The sequence below is a fragment of the Cyclopterus lumpus genome, chromosome 5, assembly GCF_009769545.1.
Source record: "Cyclopterus lumpus isolate fCycLum1 chromosome 5, fCycLum1.pri, whole genome shotgun sequence".
In the NCBI taxonomy this organism is placed as follows: Eukaryota; Metazoa; Chordata; class Actinopteri; order Perciformes; family Cyclopteridae; genus Cyclopterus; species Cyclopterus lumpus.
The window spans coordinates 14,656,117-14,674,116 of record NC_046970.1 but is presented as its reverse complement, the minus strand read 5'-3'; the positions used below and the strand labels follow the sequence as shown (position 1 = coordinate 14,674,116).

The following is an 18,000-nucleotide window of genomic DNA, read 5'->3' as shown; positions in this document are numbered from 1 at the left end:
GAACAAGCTGCTTTGTTATGTTTGGTGCTCTCCACCAGAGTGAGTACAAGCAATATCAGGTCTGCTAATCAGCAAATATTGTGGTTAGTTTCCGGAGCGAAACCTTGTATGGTCTACTCCCCTCCGGAGAGTCAAAAGGGGAGGATAGAGTAAGAAACTTCATGTTGAATGTGGGTCAGTGTGGAAGAAGAGAGAGGGTTAACAGGAGACGGAGATGAGGAGAGTGATGGGGGTCTCTGTTGTTTCAGCTCTGTGGAAAGGAATGCTGCAGTGATGTCACGGTTGCAGGAGGGAGCATGCTTGCTGATGACACAATCCCCAGACCTCCATGCTCCGCCCCCCCCTCTCCCCCAACAGCCTAAATCCTCATTAAACCCTCTGAACCTCTTCACTGCTTCTGCAGCACGACTTTTTAAATCACTCTTCTTTTTTTTAACTTTAACCCTCAGTTTAGTTACTTGGTTGAGCAGGACAACTTAGAAGGAAGGTAAAGGAAGCAACAATGACAATTGCTGCTTCCCAAATACAAAATACACAAATACAATTGATGTGGATTTTCTAACTGCAAACATCTGCAGGGGAGAAAAACTATGTCTCAGCCAGAAATACTGTTACTTTACCAAAATACCTAAAGTGGGAGTAAGATTACTAAGCAATACAGTTAAGGAGAATGTTAGAGACAGAGGCTAAAGTTTTAGCTCCAAAAGATTCTACACTTCTCATAATGCAATGTGATAATGGACTTCATTACACCCCACTATACCCACTTCTTTAAAACTTCTCCCCTCCTGTTTGTCATGCAGCCTTTCTGTTGAACAAATGAATTTCAAAGCACAAACTGAGATCACATAATTGTTCTCAAACTTTACAAAGCTCCCTCCAAAGTCACTGGATTATATCTTTTATAAGTATATTATACAACTGTTTTCAAAGGAAGACTAGTGAACGGATCTCCATGTGTAAAATGATCTCTTGGTCACTCTACTGACCAATTTATCTGCTATTAATAAATGCTTTTCAAGTATTATTCATGAAGGAAGTATGTTAGTAGTTCTCAAAGTTGTTGTGTCAAAGATCTGATCAATGTAAGTTTAACTAGAATTCATGTGTAAAAAGGGACTTTTTGACAAGCCTTCATCCTACTGGTGGAGGTTTATTCTGTTTACATTGTACATGTTTAATGCTCATCTCTATTCAACAGCTTTCATTTGTTTGGCTTGCTATAATTATACTGTGTTACTAAAGATTTAAATAAAATACATCTGCAATATGTAATAAGTAGCTTGACAATACGTGTTCACGTATTTGGCTTCCATTACATGAGGACTCAAACAACATAATAGCAATAATCACATTTAGCTAAATCTTCAAGTTAATACTGGAAATTAGACAGCAGTTTATTTATGGTGCAAAATTACAAATTCTTCAATCTTTCCTTCTATTTAAAACAAGACTCAATAACAGTTTAATACACAAGTTATCCCAAGCGTGGCCACAATGCTATTTTTATTATTCATCAAGTATTGGCACAGCTTGACATTTGAGGTATTCTCTGGTATTTGAGGTAGATTTCCGGTACACCATTAACTGTCATCTGATGATCTTTTCACTCAGTTCCTTTGTTTTGTGAGTGCAGCTCTGTTCATGTTTTTCTCAAGCGTGTGTCTTCTTCTTCCTAAAAGTAAAGCATGACAATTAAATGTAATTTCCATATTTCTATACATTTATACAATACATTCAGAAATAGTCATGCTGTAGAAATTGCAGTGTAAATGCAAAAAAAGGGAACCACAGAATATATTTGTAAAATCACTTAGTGGAAAACCTTTAACGCAGCTTTCAGCAGGTCCTGAGAGGGCAGCAGACAGACTGCTTCACCCAGGAAAGCGATGAGGACGTGGAGGACATCAGACCAGTTGCCCACTGTCAACATGAGCACCAGTAAGGCTCCCAGTCGCAGTATGACAGTGTGCAGCAGGACCTTCTTGCCAGTCTGCCGCTGCTGATCCTCTGTGCAAAAGGAAAACCATAAGTTGCACAATAATGATAAGAGATCTTTTGTGCAATGTGACATGGTCCTCCCTTGTTTTCTGAGATTTCTGGGATGTGCTTTTGATATCATTTGTATGGTTTGTCACATATGCATTGTTGTTTATGGCCTCATTTTGTATTGATTGTCTTATAGGTCCAATTTTGTGTTGCATCACTTATGGCCTTTATTTTTTACTTTAATTTGGTGTCTGCTGTTACTTGACTGAGCTGTGTCTCTTTTGTTATCGGTCACTGTGCTGGGTGACCAAAACTACTTTCCCCTCTAGGTATCAATAAAGTTATCTAATCTCATTTCAAATGTTTCTTCCTCCAGAAGTCTAACTAAAAGACAATTTTCATTTCAGATATAGTTGACCAGATGATCACCTTGAATGTAGACCACCAACATGGTGTAGCAAAGTGTCAATGGAGTCCAAAACTTGAGAGCATCTTTCTGTGACAGGAAGTGGTCATAAACCGTAGCGGTGGAAGCCACTGTTGCTAGAGCAAAGGCCAAGACAACCGCTCTTTGTACTGAAGCCAGTATGGTGTGTCCAGTGGCCAGGAGGGTGATGCACTTCCCACAGTAACGCTCTCTGCTATGTAGTGGGTAGAGTTTGGCCACATGGCTCCACACACTGTGGCTGGCACTGGCCAGTGCCCAGCTGAGAGCAGCTGCCAGAAACAAGCAGAAGGAGCTGTGTGGAGCCCCCTGATGGAGGAAGTCCAGAGTACAGGTGAGGCCACATCCCAGGGAAAACTGGCACTGGGTCAGGAGCAGGTCTTTGGCATCCTTAGTTCACATATATACAAGAGTGTGAGTGAAATGAGTTAAAATCAGTGTAGAAATACATATATGCCTAACACAAGAACAAACGGCGATAGTACACCCACATAAAACAAGTCTAAATCAATGAGTTATCAGATGCTCTGTTTATGTATAACTCACCAGTCCTGCTGATGCCCAGGCAGAAACAGCTCTGAGAGAAAACTCCAGCACTATCAGAGAGGAAACCCTCGAGCCCACCAGAGACAGGAGGCCCGTCAGGAACCAGAACTGCAGAACTGTTATCCAGTTCCCTCTCAGCAGATTGCTGGCTGAGAAGGACTTCTGTTTGCTTTCAGGTTCAGTCTCAGAATCACTGTGTCGAGGGGGAAATTAGACGTGAATATATTGCACTTAAATGCAAAATGTACTTTCTCTCCCTTTTTGTGGAATAAGCTCACCTGCATGTTTCAATAAGGTTGTAAATTCTTATCAAATGACACAGCACTGATATTCCGCATGCTCCCACGAGCCCTTTGAAGCATAAATAACATCACAGCCAAAAGAAAATATGTAAAGAAACTACTTTACACAGAGGTTCTGGGTATTTAGTGGGTTTTCTTTACTGCCGTAAAGAAGAAAAACATAACGGCAACTCACCTTGGAAAAAACTGTCTATTGGGTTTGAATCTAAAAATGTTGATTCAGAAGTTCCTGTGATCCAGGAGAAGGAAAAAAACATGTTTATGTTTTCCTTGTAATATCTCAACAAGGACACACAAAAAAGTGCTGTGATCTCTCGCTCATGCTACTTCAATCAAAGAACCTCATCAGAAACTACAAGTTAATGTTGAATTCCTGTGAACCAGACCACTGCCTTTATTTCCTCTTGCTCATCAGGTTTGAGTGTGCTTTGTGTCTCAGGTCCAGAGGTCAAATGTGATTAGAGAATGGTTGTCAGTCTAATCATTTCCCGATGAAAGAATGTGAGAAACCTTTTAAATGGCTTTACATAAAATCACACTTTGCTTACAATTGTGACGGTAAAAATATGTGTTATTTTGTGGACTGGTTCAAGGGCAGAGCAACAGGGAGGATGGGGAGGAGGACAGATGGCCATATGCCGTATCGAAACCAATACACTCTGTTCTTTGTTCTTCTCAATTCTTATCTAAGACATTCACACTATTTCTTCGTTTGTCGTCATAGTGGGCCCTGGAGGGGGGTGCATGTGCTTGTATAAATCACGATGTAATACAATGTATGAATCAAGAGATTTTGGCAGCTCACTGAGATACGTGGCTGTCGAACCCTTTTCCCAGCTTGCAAGCTTGAATAAACGGAAAGACAACTTTGATTCCTTCGGAGACTCTGTTTGTTGCAATTGAATATTTGAACCACAACTCTTCACCTGATCAAACATAGAAATCTTCCACCACACAATGCATCTTAGATATCATGCATTTCAAATATGTAGCACTTGTGTCCAAGAAGATACAAAACCAAATGTATTTAATGCTTTTCATTAAAAAAAAATCTTTATTATTATTACTATTATTATTTTCAACTGCAGTTTAAATGCTTGAAGTACTTGTAGGTTAAATTTCTGTACATAAAAACCTCATATCAATATGTCATCAGATGTTTTTCTTTCCATATGACATACAAGGCAACTAGAATTATGTATTAAACTGTGACAGCAGCCATACTGGGCTATAAACAACACAGTGCTTACGTTTTAATAATCCAGTCTTTTTCTTGATCTCATTGGCACTCCATTGATATGCCTGCAGCACATGGGTCTCATTTCTCTCATTTCAGCTTTGCTGCGGCCCAACACATGAAAGCCCATTGCTTGTAAATTAATCATTTGAGGTATTAAAGTGAAATCTGTTCAACAGCATATATATTTGAGGAATTTGATAGGAACTCGTGAAAATGTTTGTTGGAGTTTGTGCAATATTTGTCAGACAGTGAGTCTCACTTAAAGCAATTGTTCAACATTTTGAGAAATACGCTTATTTACTGTCTGCAAGAAAGTGAATGAGCACATTTACCAACACTTTAAACATTTGCTTTAAATTCAATGTCCAGAGTCCAGTCACTCATGCACAGGATGATTGGGATGTTTTAGCTCCTTCCCTGGCTCCTTCACTGTCTGTTGCCTCATCAGATCCCAGAATAGCATGCTGAGCACTGTGTGTGGGGCCAAGCGCAGGAAGACAGGGCCCATGCCTTTATAAAACCCCAACAGGCCCTCGGCTTGGCACACCTTCAGCATACAATCTGAAAATCCATGATACAGACGGCCCTGAAAAGGCAGAGAAGGAAAACAGTAAGTCTGTGTATGTATTTGGTTAATCATTTGCCATTGTTGAAAGCAACAACTAATTTGAAAAGATATGAAAAGAGGTCACTTAAACTCACCCTACGGAACTCATCCACTGGCTGGTTGTAGAGCCGTGTACTAATGACATCAAACGGTGTCATGCTGATCGCCACAGCAACTCCACTGATCATGGCAGCGATCAACACTGTGAGCCAGCTGTTTGGACTAAACCACTGCAGGATAAGAAAGTAACTGATTATGAACTGATGTTTGGCTGAGAGTGATGGAACCTGTTCTGGAACATGTGCTGTAAAGATGCCAGCCGTTTATCACATTTACCTGAGAATGTGACACCCATTCCTTGGCAGAGGTGAAGGTTGCCAGTTGAGTAGCTGATCCCACCATGACTCGAGGCACAGCCCCGTTCACTCCCCTCCAAAGACCAATTAAACCGTCCCTTCTATAGATGGTAATGAAGGCATCAGAGACTCCCTGAAATGCAAGAAAACGGGCATAGGTGTGTTGGAAGTTGCAGAAAAACGCTCCTAATGATACAGTGTTTGTTTCTCTCTCTCATGTGGTAGTAGTAAATAGTGATGATAGGAATATGTTTCTGGTGGATTTAAAAAGCTTTGTTCATGCATATAACTTGGAATCATACCAGTGCAAAGTAGCAAACTTAATGTTAAGTGTTTAAATGTGCATTGAGACCACTGGATCATGTGATCAGAGCAGTATTTTTTTATAACCCCTACAAATTATACATGAACATTACGTGGCATCAGTACAAAGTTTAAACACTAAAGTACACACTACAGTATCTATCAGTGGTGGAATGTAACCAAGTACAATTATTCAAGTATAAATATCTAAAAATGTTACATTTCAGAGGGAAACGCTTCTTTAAAAAAAAAAAAAAACATTTATTTGACCGATGAGAATAACAGGAAAAGAGGATCTACACCAACAGGTTCAACATAACCAACAGAGGGATGAGGTAGCTGTAAATCAAGTGTAGTGTATCCACACCCATACAATCCAAAGAGACCGTCTAATTAGACAGTAACTGAAAGCAGGCCTTTCTGTTTGTACTTTAAATGTATCAGCAGTGTCAAATAAAATAATATAACACATTTTTCAAGTAATATTTGCAGACTTGTACTTGAAATTTTGAAACGAAGACTTTTGCTTATATTGAAGTATGCTTAGTGTGGTCTATATTTACTCTGACAAAACCACATACAGTGTTGTTTTCATGTGTCTTACTTTGAACATGTCGGACTTACCAGATGGTTATGTTGGTGACCTACAGCTATGGCTTCCACAGTCTGGGCCTGCAGGTGGGTCTTCACCTATGAAGAAAATGCAGCACACACAGTTTAATGGACATTCAGACTGAACTACATACTGTGCCAATAATCAACCCAAGGATAAACAAGTTGTTGTCACCAAGTCAGCTGATGTCTGAGTCAGATGCCAGCATGAGTTATATTAATTAGAGGTAACTCTGCCAATGCTTACCAGGTGGGATTCACATACAAATCTAACTTTTCTTTACTAATTCCTCAGTGATTCATTCACACAAAACCTGAACTATCAAACGGCAGTTTTGACACGCACAAAACAAAGAAGTCTCTCCACTCGATCTCATGCAGAATGTCAATGAAATAACCTTCAGCCAACCTTCCTTTCCTTCACTCACTGCCAACAGCAAGGAGCCAGAAGGGACTGTATATTTTGGCAGCAGTGGGTAGGTTGAAGCAAAGTGAATGATTATATTTAGAGAGATAAACGTGTTGTAAAACAATATTGTCTTTCCATGACGGTGCAAAATGTTGGAGATGGTTTTAAACAACAGCTGAAGCAGCAAAGAAAAAACACTACTCCTCTCGTATGAGAAGGGACGAGCATAGGACATTCACATAATGTGCTTTAAATCACGAGACGGGGAGAGGGATAACAAAAAGATATATTATTTGTTCATATGGGCAAGATGGGGTTATGTCAGCTTGAGATCATATTGTTTGATCATGTATTCTTTCATAAACTAGATCAGACGTCATCTGTGACTAACCACACACACCCGTGTAGTGTGACTTTGCCTAACGAGTCCTCGTACTGGATACAAATAGATGTCGGACATTTGAGACGCCTGTGAAACTTGCATGTGACTTACAGAACTATTGTTCAGGGTCAAATGCAGAGGGTTTGCAATATCATGTTTGAATTTAGGTTTTCCAATTTTGTTTCTTTTATTTCATTAAAAGTGTGACACCCTTCGTTTATTTAACACAGTTAGGAGGTTGCTGTTGTTTACCATATTTTCCCTTGACACTTCCTTTCGTAGCATTACCCTTTATAATAAACAAATTTAAACTGATTTAAATGCACAACTCAAATGAGCATCTTACAAATGTACGGTCTTTTTACAGCAAACAAAAACTGTTGTGGATAAGGGAGTTTGTGAGTGCATGTTAACTGTATAAATGCACCTTATATAGTATGTACAATAGTGCCTCATATGAACTATGAACACTTCCTGCTTTACAATGTTGCGCAAGCGTTGTAGTATGTAAATCAACAATGTAATGTAATGTTACAATAGAGCCCATCGCTGTTTACAAAGCTGACATATGTAATACGCTTTATGAAGATTTAGACCCACCAGGTGCAAACATGAACTGATTTCTAGTCGTAGTTGGAGACAACTGTGTTGGTACTATTCAAAGTTGGGTCTGATGGCATAAAAAAGTTGTTACTCTGAAACCTTTTGCATAATATATCTGAAGCTTGCCACAGAGGACGATTACTCATATTGTCTTTCCACATTAGCTTCCTTGTTGTCTTTGTCAGTTGCTTGGCTGTTAATGAACTTTTGAAGTGTGTGTGTGAAATGGAGTCTGTCCCAATCGGATGAAACACTCTCAGTGGTACACAGGGTTTCAGTTCCCTATTGGGCTCTGTGTGTGTGTCTCTCTCACACACAAGCAACATTTGGTAGACTTGTTTTAAATGTTCACAAGAAAAACAGATAACTCATTCTCATAGTTGTGACTAGGATCTTTTGGACATATTTATTTGTATGTACAGTAACTGGCCACAATATAACTTTGATGACAAATGGCTTGAAACACTTATTGAACTTACGAAAGAAAACCTATAGAGCTGACCTATAAATCAGCAATAGGGGACAGGAACCCATCAAGTTTAGCCTCTTTAGGCCTTTTTACAGTCTAAAGAGGGTACAAATGACTTTAAATGAACTGCTCCCAACTCAGACATACACCCTGTGATGGGAGGCCAAAAGCAGAAAACAATGGAGGACACCTGCGATAGAGGAGACAATAAAAAGAGAAACTTTACTAAACTTACCAGGTATGCGGGAGAGGCAATGAAGGCACCCAGCGCCCCGGCCCCGGCCCCTGACAGCAGACTGCCCCCGTGGAACGAGGTGATACCCAGAGCTTCACAGTAGGAGTAGGAGCCCAGCCTCACACCGTTCATCACACCCTGGTACATCAGCCCGACTGAGAGCCCCTTCTGCAGGCCCCGGAGACCGTCTGTGCGGCCCACCACCCAGAGGGCCTGCAGGACTCCGCGGTAGTGTCTCTGGTAGGATCCCCGTGCACGCAGCTCTCCCTGAAGCTGCAGGCGGGTCTTTACAACCTCCAGGGGATTGGTGAACACACAGGCAGCGCAGCAGGAGAGAGAGCCCAGGGCAAAGTCCAGAGGAGGCCAGAAAGCTGGAGGAGGTCGTGAGGGTCTGAGCATGTTGCGGTGTTCTGCAGACACAGTGGAAGCCATCCTGTGGGAAAGATGGGCATCAAATGCAGACTCTTCAGGTAGAGTGTTCAGCAGCTAAGCACTGGTCATCTCTGGGAAGTGTTTGTTCTGTCAGTTCTTGTAATGACTTGTCCCCCTTTTCTCAGTTTGTTAGGGAACAGAGAGAATGTGTTGCACTTTGTACACAACAATGAAGTCAGAAACAAATGCTATTAGTTTTTGTGATAATTCATTTGACATCTTTTTGCATGTTTCTCCTGTGACACTGACTGCAGGTCAATGCGCCTCTTTGGTGTCCTTCTGCAGGGAGCTTCCTTGACCGTCTGCACCATCTGCAAGAGAATGTATTCACGTTGAAATACACATGTTTTAATTGTGGAGTACAGGTAAGTTTACATAAGGCTCAGCTGCTTGTGTGTCAAGAGGAAGACTGGGAGGAGTCTGTGGAAATTGAAACATTAGGATTTAGCTTACATGACAGGCATATTTGTTTAACCTGTTTATTACACCTGATTAAACAAAAACAAATTAAGAGCAGACAATTGCACACACAAAATCACCTGTCCGTATCAAGTCACACACCACTCTCATTCTCATTCAAACCAGCATACAACTACACAAAGCCACAGTACAAGTACCAGAGGCAAACACAATACATTAGAAAAACTCCTCTCACGTGCCTTTTGAAGAATTATAAAAAGCTCCTGAATGTGGTTACTTCATTCAGAAACTCTTAGTATCTAGTGATCCTGTGCTGCTCCATTCTTCCTCTCTCCCCATCATTGTAAACATGTGTCCTCAGCACATTCATTGTCAAAGTCACCTCCCACCGTCTCTCACCAGAGCCAATACGGTTTCAGTCCTGTCTGCCACATCACAGTTGCCTCGAGTCTGTACCAATCAAATGTCTGCGATCCACACTGCCCCCGCTCTGGTCCAATAGGAGCTCTCTGGGTAAAAGGTTGTTGTTCACAGGGGGCGTGGAGTATCTCGGGGAACGAAGAGCTCACAACCCATGCTGTCTGAACAAGGTTAATCTGTTGAAGAGAGAGTAGATAATCTCAGAAACAAAACAAACAAACCTGGGTTGTTTTACCTCGGCACCGTTATGATGTGATCAACTATATTCTTGCTTGAACGACTGTCTTAGAGATATTTTGAGAATACAAATAGAGTTTGAAAGAGTTTATTGGGTAGTTCTGTTAAAAATACACACATGTGAGCTGGGGAAGTGAGCTCGTTATCAATTATATTTGGAACAAATGAGGCTACTTGATGAAATGACTCATCCGTGTGCCCCTTTCTTTATGGGCTGTACGCAAAGGAGCCACCAGGGGACGCTCTTTGCTCTACAGTTAAACTACTCAGAGTTCCCTCCCAGGGGCTCTGAACGAATAAATGAAATGCAAGAGTTAATTCTTGATCTTGGGGACTGCAGCGGCCTAAAACAATCTCGCCACGAGGATTAATGTGTAGCTGTCTGGGAGATTTCAATTGTTTCACATGGTCATCCTCAACAGATGGATTTGTTGATCCCTTGAAAGACTTCTTCTGGAAACAGCTGTAATAATTTGAATCTTATCATTCAAATTGAACAATTAATATTGGAAAATCGAATCACTACTAAATATTCAGTCTTATTGTGTAAATACCACTGGATTCGTACAGTTGAAAACCTTTTTTAAAAATCCATCTGAATTTCCCTATTTAGTCATTTGAAATTGAGCTATTTCAAATTGTTTGTTTCTTTTGTTTATTACATATTCAGACAGAAAACTAGAAAAACAACTTTTTTGATCTAAAAATGTAAGTCAACTGAACTTATGTCAGTCAGAAGATCCAAGGAAAAGTTCATATGAGCAACTGAAATGCCTCATTCAGGTCATATGGGATGGATGGTAGAGATGAGAAAGATGCCCTTGTTAACTTGTAAGAGTTCCCACTGCAGAGCAGGTTATATGATCACAGAGAGTTGGTGGTGCAGGGAAAAACATATACTCCCATAGGATAGAATTAAATCCCAGATGTACAGCTTTGGCAAAATTCATCTTGAATTTTGGTAACTTGTTTTGTGTCAACTTCGATTAGACCACAGAAATGGCTGGATTTGAACACATTTATGATAGCTCTATGAACAATGTATACTCAATGTCTGCAAAGACCAAGAAACTTAAAATCAGTTTTTTTAAAACATGAAATTACTTACTGGAAATATAAGTAGTTATTAAATCTTTTAAGTTTTGCTTCTATACTTTTCATCCACTTGAAAGGGTTCATGCTCAAAATAAATTATAAACATCTCAATATCTATGACAACTCTGCTCCCTCCATCTGCTGATGAAGATTGTGTGATAAGATGAAAAAAAAGAAATTCCAGAACAGCCACTAATGTAGAATATTAACAGTGACAGAGCAGACATGGAGGCCTTTATTGTTTAACTATGTTTATAGTAAAGTGCCACATCTCTCACCCACCATGGCCACCGACACACATTAGTCAACAACTTTTAACCACCACCGTGCGCACATACACACACTGTTTTCAATGTAAACATTGCAGGCTTAATGAGTGATACAAAAAGCAAGGTAGTCGTCTATCGTTTCTGCGTCCGTTATCCCAGAGTTCCTCTATTTCAAGAGTTCAGAAGAGGACAAACAGAAATGTTATCGTTTGGCTGATCACCTTTTGGGGAACAACAAAATACACACACACACACACACACACACACACACACACACACACACACGCGCACGCACACACGCGCACACACACACGCACACACGCACACACCAAAGTGTAGTTAAAGTGTTTTATTTTTGAATGCTTGTAGGCAGAAGGGAGAATAGTGAAGTTATGAAGTGAAACATCTAATAATGATTATGTTCTTTTCCCATAATCCTCTATAGGAAAAAGGCATTGTGTGTCAATTCCCTTGTGTGGTGACAGCCATCTGTCTTCCCAATCCCACCTGGAGCTGCATTACCTTTTAGCTCGTACAAAGTACAAGGCGTTGGTTTTAGGGTAGTACTTCACATTCTGTTTCTTGTCCATTAGGCCCCCAAAAATGATGAGCTCACCCCTGCCCTGTACCACTGTGTGAAGGCTGGTCTCAGGAGGCCCTGTAACTGCAGCGGGAGTCCCATTCCCATAAACTCTCCAGGACACCACTCCAGCAGACTTGGCCCTGGACACATCCAACACATACATCTGCATGGGCTTGCAGTTGAGAGACTGGTACAGAGGTTTCCCTACGTTCAGGCTTTGGGGTGGGTGATGGCCAAGACGCCGTGCAATAGGTGGGATAGCGTGTCCATCAGCCTGTGGAGGGCTGGAGGATGAAGACGGAGGGGTTCCAGGAGGACCCACTCCTCCTCCACTACCTCCACCAGGAGAAGCCCCCTGTGTCTGAAGGGAAGGCGATGAAGATGGTAAAGATGAGGAAGATTTGTTTTTCACTGCCTCAAGACCTCTTCGTAAGGCAGCGGGGGACACTGCTCCCGGGGGAGTGTGTGGGGAGCCTGCAGGAGGTGTATGCAGGCCATTGGTGCTGGGCACCTCAGGGTGGTGAGCGGCAGAGGAGGGAGACTCCCAGCCATAGTCTGTGGAGGCAGGTGGGAGAGGGCGAGCAGAAGGAGATGCAGCCTGGGCTGGGCTGGTCCTTGGTGATGGGGAGGATCCATTTAATAAAGGGGGAAGTGGAGGAAGAGGAGGGCTGTCTGGGCCTTGTGACGGAGACGGCTGTTGGGATGAGGAAGGGCTGCCTTCTCTGGCACTTCCTCTTGCTGAAGGCCGAGGTCTCAGCGTGCCCCATCGGCCGTTTACACAAGGAGCCTCTTCGACGGCTCCCAAGACAACACCGGCAGCCCCGCTCCGAACAGGAGACTGGGAGCGCAGGGAAGGCGGTTCGGAGCCCAGAGGGGCAGGTGTGGCACTTATTGGGGAGGGCCGAGAGTTAAGACTCGGGCTGAGCGGTGCACGGCCAGATGGAGCCTGTGAGAAAACCACCACACACTGGCCCACCTTGAGGTAAAAAAACAAAATGAGAAAAAAAACACATTAGTGATCAATCTTATGCTCGGACACATACGCACACACGCACGCACGCACGCACGCACGCACGAACGATAGGATTTACAACTAAGGCAGACACTTACTCTACAAGCTGGGTGACACCACAGCTCAGGCGCCCCATGGTCCTCGTTTTCCACCTGCAGCTGCTGCCACCTCCATGGTGGTGCATCCATGTGGAGGAGCCAGGCATCTTTAAGGAGCTTTAACACACACACATAACAGGATAAGTCAAAACTGTCGTCCATTATAGTCACATGGAACATTTTCTAGAAGATATAGATGTGTTGTTCTGATACAAGAGCAGAAAAACGTAAACCTTACTGCATTAGGACCCCCACAGCCTCCTAAGATGAGCAACGTCTGATCAGCAATCACAATCTAAAAAGAAAACATTTAAAACCCTGTCATTTAATTTCATATAAATACGTTAAGTGGAGGTTTCTGGCAGAGAAAAGCAGTCTTCAAGGGTCAAAACTCTAGCAACACTATAAATAACAACTTCTTTGTCAGACCTTGTTAAGAAAAGTTGAAATGAGCAATAATTCTAAGAGGAATGGTTAATTTAGTCTAGCTTGAATGTTGACGCCTTACTTGTGATTGGCCTCCTCGTGGGTGGGGTGATGGGCCAGATATGGGTGGTTTGGACCAGGACAACTGTTCCAGATCCAGAACCCAGACTTCATTACTCCTGATCAGAACCATCAGAGACGACGACATCATGGTGAGGTACATTCTTGCATGGTTTTAAATTTAATTTAGAGTGTGGTTGAGGACTTGCTTTTGAGAAATGTTGATCAGATTTGTCAAATTAGACCCTTGTAGGTCTTCTAACAGCTGAGTAACAGCTTTTTGTTTTTTTACACCATCGTTCGTTACTGAAAGTGATGTGATTTCATCACCTCAGTAAATATATACTCAGTCACCTGAGGAATCAATAACAATTTTACAACGAGGTGAATCACTTTTGTAAACACTAGATGCCCCGTCATCTTTGCAGCTAGGCTTGAATAATTTGTAATTAAATACATTTATACATTTGCCGTGCTCCTAGTGATCCCCCAAATACCACCATGGTGTTTCCAATCACCGAGGAAGAGTGGCCAGCCATAGGTGGAGGTCCATGTGTTGTTACGATACAGTTCCACCTGAGACAACAGAAGAGGGGAGAAAATGATGATCAAAAGTTCAACTGTACAACGTTTATCAGTCACTTGTCACAACTTCATCCTTTAACTCCCAGTACTGAAGTCTCTCTCACCAGTTCTTTGAAGGAGAGTAGGTGTGGATTTCATCAAAAAACCTTTCTGGTTGGTGCAGTGGATATGGGCTGGGACGAGTCCATCCCCCAAACAGCACCAACAGATCTTTGTGCATCACAAGAGTCGCCCCAGCTTTAGGAGATGGATAAGAGCCTGGAAGAGTAAAAAGTGATTGGACTCAGATTGTAGCTACTACATATGCCTGATGTTTTATGCATGTATACATTAATAATCTCATAAATATATACCACAAAATATGTTAGTTGGGGGGAAAAAAGTATTTGGCCAATCACTTAAAGGTGACTAACTTAATGCCATAAGTGAAAATGGCTGAACAGTAATGGGAAACATGGCAGTAAAAGTGTGTCATTATTTTGCCACCTCCAATAAAAGTGACAAAAAAAACAAAAACATACATTTGGCAATGCATGGCCAAATCTCCCGCACAAAAGGCTTTTTACACACGTCTTCCTCTTAATCCCTAGTGCACTAGCAAAATAATTTGACTACAATGTCATTTCATCACTTCTGTATTTTTTAATCTTCAAATACTATTTACTCAGTTGCTTCTGCTGAGCATCTGACGGCTATATTTACTTAATGTGTTTCCCCTATCACAGTTCCCTTTATGTAATCTCCAAATGGAGTTTTCTTTAAATTTTTTTTACCAGAGCTCCATATCGTAAAAAGGGCTCTGATTTGTTTCCTGTGGGCCTTTACTGATTGTAACCTACTCTTACCTGAGGCTAAAGGGCGGATCCACTCCTTGCTGTTGAGGTCAAGTCTCCACAGATCATTGAAGGCAGCATTGCAGCTACTCTGAGTGCAACCCCCAAATACATACATGGACTGGTTTGAGTCATAATAACATGCACCTGCAAGCCAAACAAAGAACAATTACAGCAATTTTAACAAACAGTCAGTGTTGAGTGTCTTTTTTTGCTTGTGTGCTAAGAGCAGTAAAACCAGTGTCCAGACTTTCTAATGTGGACGACTGTGGCTCAGTGGTGAGTAGGGTCCTTCAATTAGAGGATTGGCGGTTTGATCCCCGGCTCCACTAGCCCACATCGATGTGTCCTTGGGCAAGACACTTCACCCCAAATTGCTCCCGTAACTGTGCCTACGGTTTGTGAATGTTTGTTAGTTAATCCTTTGAGTGGTCGAAAGACTAGAAAAGCGCTATACAAGTACAGGTCAATTTTCCATTTAATGGGGTAAATAGAAGACCGCTTGAAATCATTGTGCAAAGTTGTTTACAGTATGGTTAGAATTATTGTTATAATCATTTTAAATTATATATTTTTGTATTGCCTTCCTAACAAATTCAAAGTTCAGCTTGTCTGACAACAACAAATACATACATTTCAAGATAAGAGCCTTTTATGTGAGTATTTGACAGGGGACATGTGCACAATTCAGTTGATCACTGTTTTTTTTTTTATATGCTGCACACTGGACTCAATCTGATCCAAGGTAGAAAAATCAAATGTATTCTCACTGCCAATTTTGGCCACTGATGTTTGAAATTTGTACATATTTACATACAATCATATTTTGTTGTCCTCTTGATATGATTTGTATGGAGCAAAAATACTGACTGTGTGTATATTTGATGTGCAACTGATTTTTAACATGATAAGGCAGCATATACTGACTGTGTGAGAAGCGCTGAGTAATCGGGGTTCCTGGATATGGGTATGTGCGACTTTCCCACTGGATATTTCCCTCCTGGACAGCTCTCAAGAAACCGTGGTAGCACTGATAAGCAACACCTAGTTGAGATCAAATATTAGTAAACAGGAACATCAAAAAGTGGATAAAGAGCTCTGTTAAGTGACTTTAAAATTTGAAAAACAATATCAAACACCCACTTCCACCCACTATACGGTTAACCATTCCACCGTAAGATTCAGTTTCATACAAGGTTATGTAAATATGAGGAATACCTTTAATGAGGCGATACCACTGCTTACATACAAGCGCAGCAGTCTTGTGCTCCTGGTAAGGTGAGAGGAAGGACAGAATATATTCAAGAACTTCTTCTGGCAACTCCTCCATTGTTCTCCCCCCTCCTTTGGCACCAATGTCCATGTTCCCTTCTTGTCGGCAGGACCTCATGTTTGCCTCTTCTTCCTCCGTTATCCTAGCAGGCTCCGCACCATCGTCCTCTGTATCCATGGCAACAAAGCATCCATCCTCATTATCATGGGAGCGGGACATTATTGTCTGTTGAGACATGGGGAGACATGCTAGTAATATATGTTCAGGAGCATGTTGCCACCATCTACACTTAAAGTGATTCAAATTATTTTAATTTAACCTAGAAGATTCAGTACACTAGCCTACTTAAATCCTGCACTATATGTTTTTGATTTGATTTGACGTTTATAGAGAATAAATACTTGAACAAAATTGGAATAAATGTTAGTCTTACACACAAACAATGACACTTCAAAGCTACGACGTTAATTAACCACCATAACATTTTTGAGGCATTACGTTATCATCAGTCTTAATGGTCACTGCCATTGTCTGAACCGGGTGGTGCCCTTTCTAGACTCGGGTGTCCCTCTCATATCGTTAGCTAACCTACATCTAACTAGCTGTCGTTAGCCATCACATATCTAATAAAATGTTGGGTCGCTAAAGCTAAATACCACCTAAAGCTAGACACATAGGAAAACACATGAAACTCAAGATAAGTTAAGTTAAGTAAACAATTAACAGGGTAAGCTACAAAACACTGACTAACCTACAAATACATGTTATTGGATTTAACGTTTGCTCCTTGGAGAATAAATGCTAGCACTGGCTAGCGCGAGCTCACTGATGACGAGCATCCAAGCTAACGTTAGCGAACATGAACGAGTCTCGAGCTAACGACGTAACGTTATAGCAACAGCTTACGTGTTTTCTTGAAGAATATCTTAGCTTGACAATATGTGGGAACCCCCAACTTCTTAAGTATCCCAATGTCGCGAGAACCTTTCACGGCACCAGTCTCTTCTAACGTTACATCCAACTAATGAGCTAGCTAGCTCTGCTATATAATCTATGCTAACGTTAGCTCGAGCGGAGAATGAACTCCTCTAAAGTCAAATACATGTTGTCAATGTCGCTCCTTAACTGCTGCAGCATTTTTAATACCGTTGTTGTCGACGGGGTCTATTACGGGCTCTGACTGTTTATATGTCCTCTTCTTCCCCCCGGTATCAGCTCGGGAGGTTCCTTTGCAGCCTCCAAACAGTCGCCATCTTCCGCTCTGTGAACAGCGTCCTCCGCAGCACAGCGACGGCTGCAGACGGTCTGTGGTACCAGGGTGGGTCCTCTAGACCCAACACTGCGCCCCTAGCTGCTGTGGGCACATCGGTTCCCCAAGGGAAGGTTAAAATAACCTGGATGCTTATCCGATTTGTTTATTGTAGCAAAGGAAAAACTCGTTAGGTACAAAAGGGATGTCTCTTCCACTTGTAACTTTATCAGACCTTGATGGAAAACAAATGTCACCCGTTTTATTTGTTTCAGGAAATGTATCTTTTAATTTAATTAACTTTATTTAGTCTACCTGTTATTAAAGGGTTGAGCTATATACACACACTCTGATTCTGATACCATTTATTGCCAAGTATGTTGGACATACAAGGATGTATATATATATATATATATATATATATATATATATATATTACCAATTTTGTGTATATATATATACACAATTGGTAATGTAAACTAACCAGTCTTTGGTGATGAAAATGTTAAC

At 41.4% G+C, this 18,000-nt stretch overlaps 3 protein-coding genes across 4 annotated transcripts; all 3 read right to left on the bottom strand.

Moving 5' to 3' along the window:
* Nucleotides 1-1,813: 1,813 nt before the first annotated feature.
* LOC117730479 (transmembrane protein 82-like) lies at nucleotides 1,814-3,264 on the bottom strand. The gene is made up of 4 exons (XM_034532207.1): nucleotides 3,259-3,264; nucleotides 2,981-3,163; nucleotides 2,419-2,824; nucleotides 1,814-2,010 (listed from the first exon to the last, which is right to left on the bottom strand). Exons 1-4 carry the CDS (start codon nucleotides 3,262-3,264, stop codon nucleotides 1,814-1,816), a joined length of 792 nt encoding a protein of 263 aa, XP_034388098.1.
* Nucleotides 3,265-4,308: 1,044 nt separating this feature from the next.
* Nucleotides 4,309-9,918, bottom strand: slc25a34 (solute carrier family 25 member 34). Its single transcript, XM_034532528.1, has 7 exons — nucleotides 9,590-9,918; nucleotides 9,180-9,241; nucleotides 8,499-8,931; nucleotides 6,413-6,478; nucleotides 5,466-5,618; nucleotides 5,225-5,359; nucleotides 4,309-5,108 (listed from the first exon to the last, which is right to left on the bottom strand). Exons 2-7 carry the CDS (start codon nucleotides 9,239-9,241, stop codon nucleotides 4,899-4,901), a joined length of 1,059 nt encoding a protein of 352 aa, XP_034388419.1. The 5' UTR covers nucleotides 9,590-9,918; the 3' UTR covers nucleotides 4,309-4,898.
* A 1,418-nt stretch (nucleotides 9,919-11,336) lies between these two features.
* Nucleotides 11,337-17,580, bottom strand: fbxo42 (F-box protein 42). Of its 2 annotated transcripts, none has more exons than XM_034532511.1 (10): nucleotides 17,388-17,580; nucleotides 16,187-16,408; nucleotides 15,896-16,012; nucleotides 14,981-15,115; nucleotides 14,240-14,393; nucleotides 14,016-14,126; nucleotides 13,573-13,669; nucleotides 13,303-13,359; nucleotides 13,065-13,181; nucleotides 11,337-12,930 (listed from the first exon to the last, which is right to left on the bottom strand). In XM_034532511.1, the coding sequence occupies exons 2-10, from the start codon at nucleotides 16,356-16,358 to the stop codon at nucleotides 11,890-11,892; spliced, it is 2,001 nt and encodes a 666-aa protein (XP_034388402.1). In that variant the 5' UTR covers nucleotides 16,359-16,408; nucleotides 17,388-17,580; the 3' UTR covers nucleotides 11,337-11,889. The 2 variants fall into 2 exon arrangements, with proteins under 2 accessions (XP_034388402.1, XP_034388401.1); XM_034532510.1 differs by having other exon boundaries at nucleotides 16,187-16,466; nucleotides 17,388-17,579.
* Nucleotides 17,581-18,000: the final 420 nt, after the last annotated feature.

Excerpts from the sequence above, each read along its gene's own strand:
- LOC117730479 (XM_034532207.1), bottom strand. Across the intron at positions 2,825-2,980 it reads CCTGGGCATCAGCAGGACTG|GATGCCAAAGACCTGCTCCT; the intron begins GTGAGTTATACA and ends ATGTGAACTAAG. Across the intron at positions 2,011-2,418 it reads GTTGGTGGTCTACATTCAAG|AGGATCAGCAGCGGCAGACT; the intron begins GTGATCATCTGG and ends CCTTTTGCACAG.
- slc25a34 (XM_034532528.1), bottom strand. The coding sequence starts at position 9,241 with ATGGTGCAGACGGTCAAGGAAGCTCCCTGCAGAAGGACACCAAAGAGG. Across the intron at positions 8,932-9,179 it reads AAGAGGCGCATTGACCTGCA|GATGGCTTCCACTGTGTCTG; the intron begins GTCAGTGTCACA and ends TCTTTCCCACAG. Across the intron at positions 5,109-5,224 it reads CAGTGGATGAGTTCCGTAGG|GGCCGTCTGTATCATGGATT; the intron begins GTGAGTTTAAGT and ends CTGCCTTTTCAG.
- fbxo42 (XM_034532510.1), bottom strand. The coding sequence starts at position 16,460 with ATGTCCCGCTCCCATGATAATGAGGATGGATGCTTTGTTGCCATGGAT. Across the intron at positions 15,116-15,895 it reads TACTCAGCGCTTCTCACACA|GTGCATGTTATTATGACTCA; the intron begins GTCAGTATATGC and ends TTTGGCTTGCAG. Across the intron at positions 13,360-13,572 it reads CACGAGGAGGCCAATCACAA|ATTGTGATTGCTGATCAGAC; the intron begins GTAAGGCGTCAA and ends TTTTCTTTTTAG.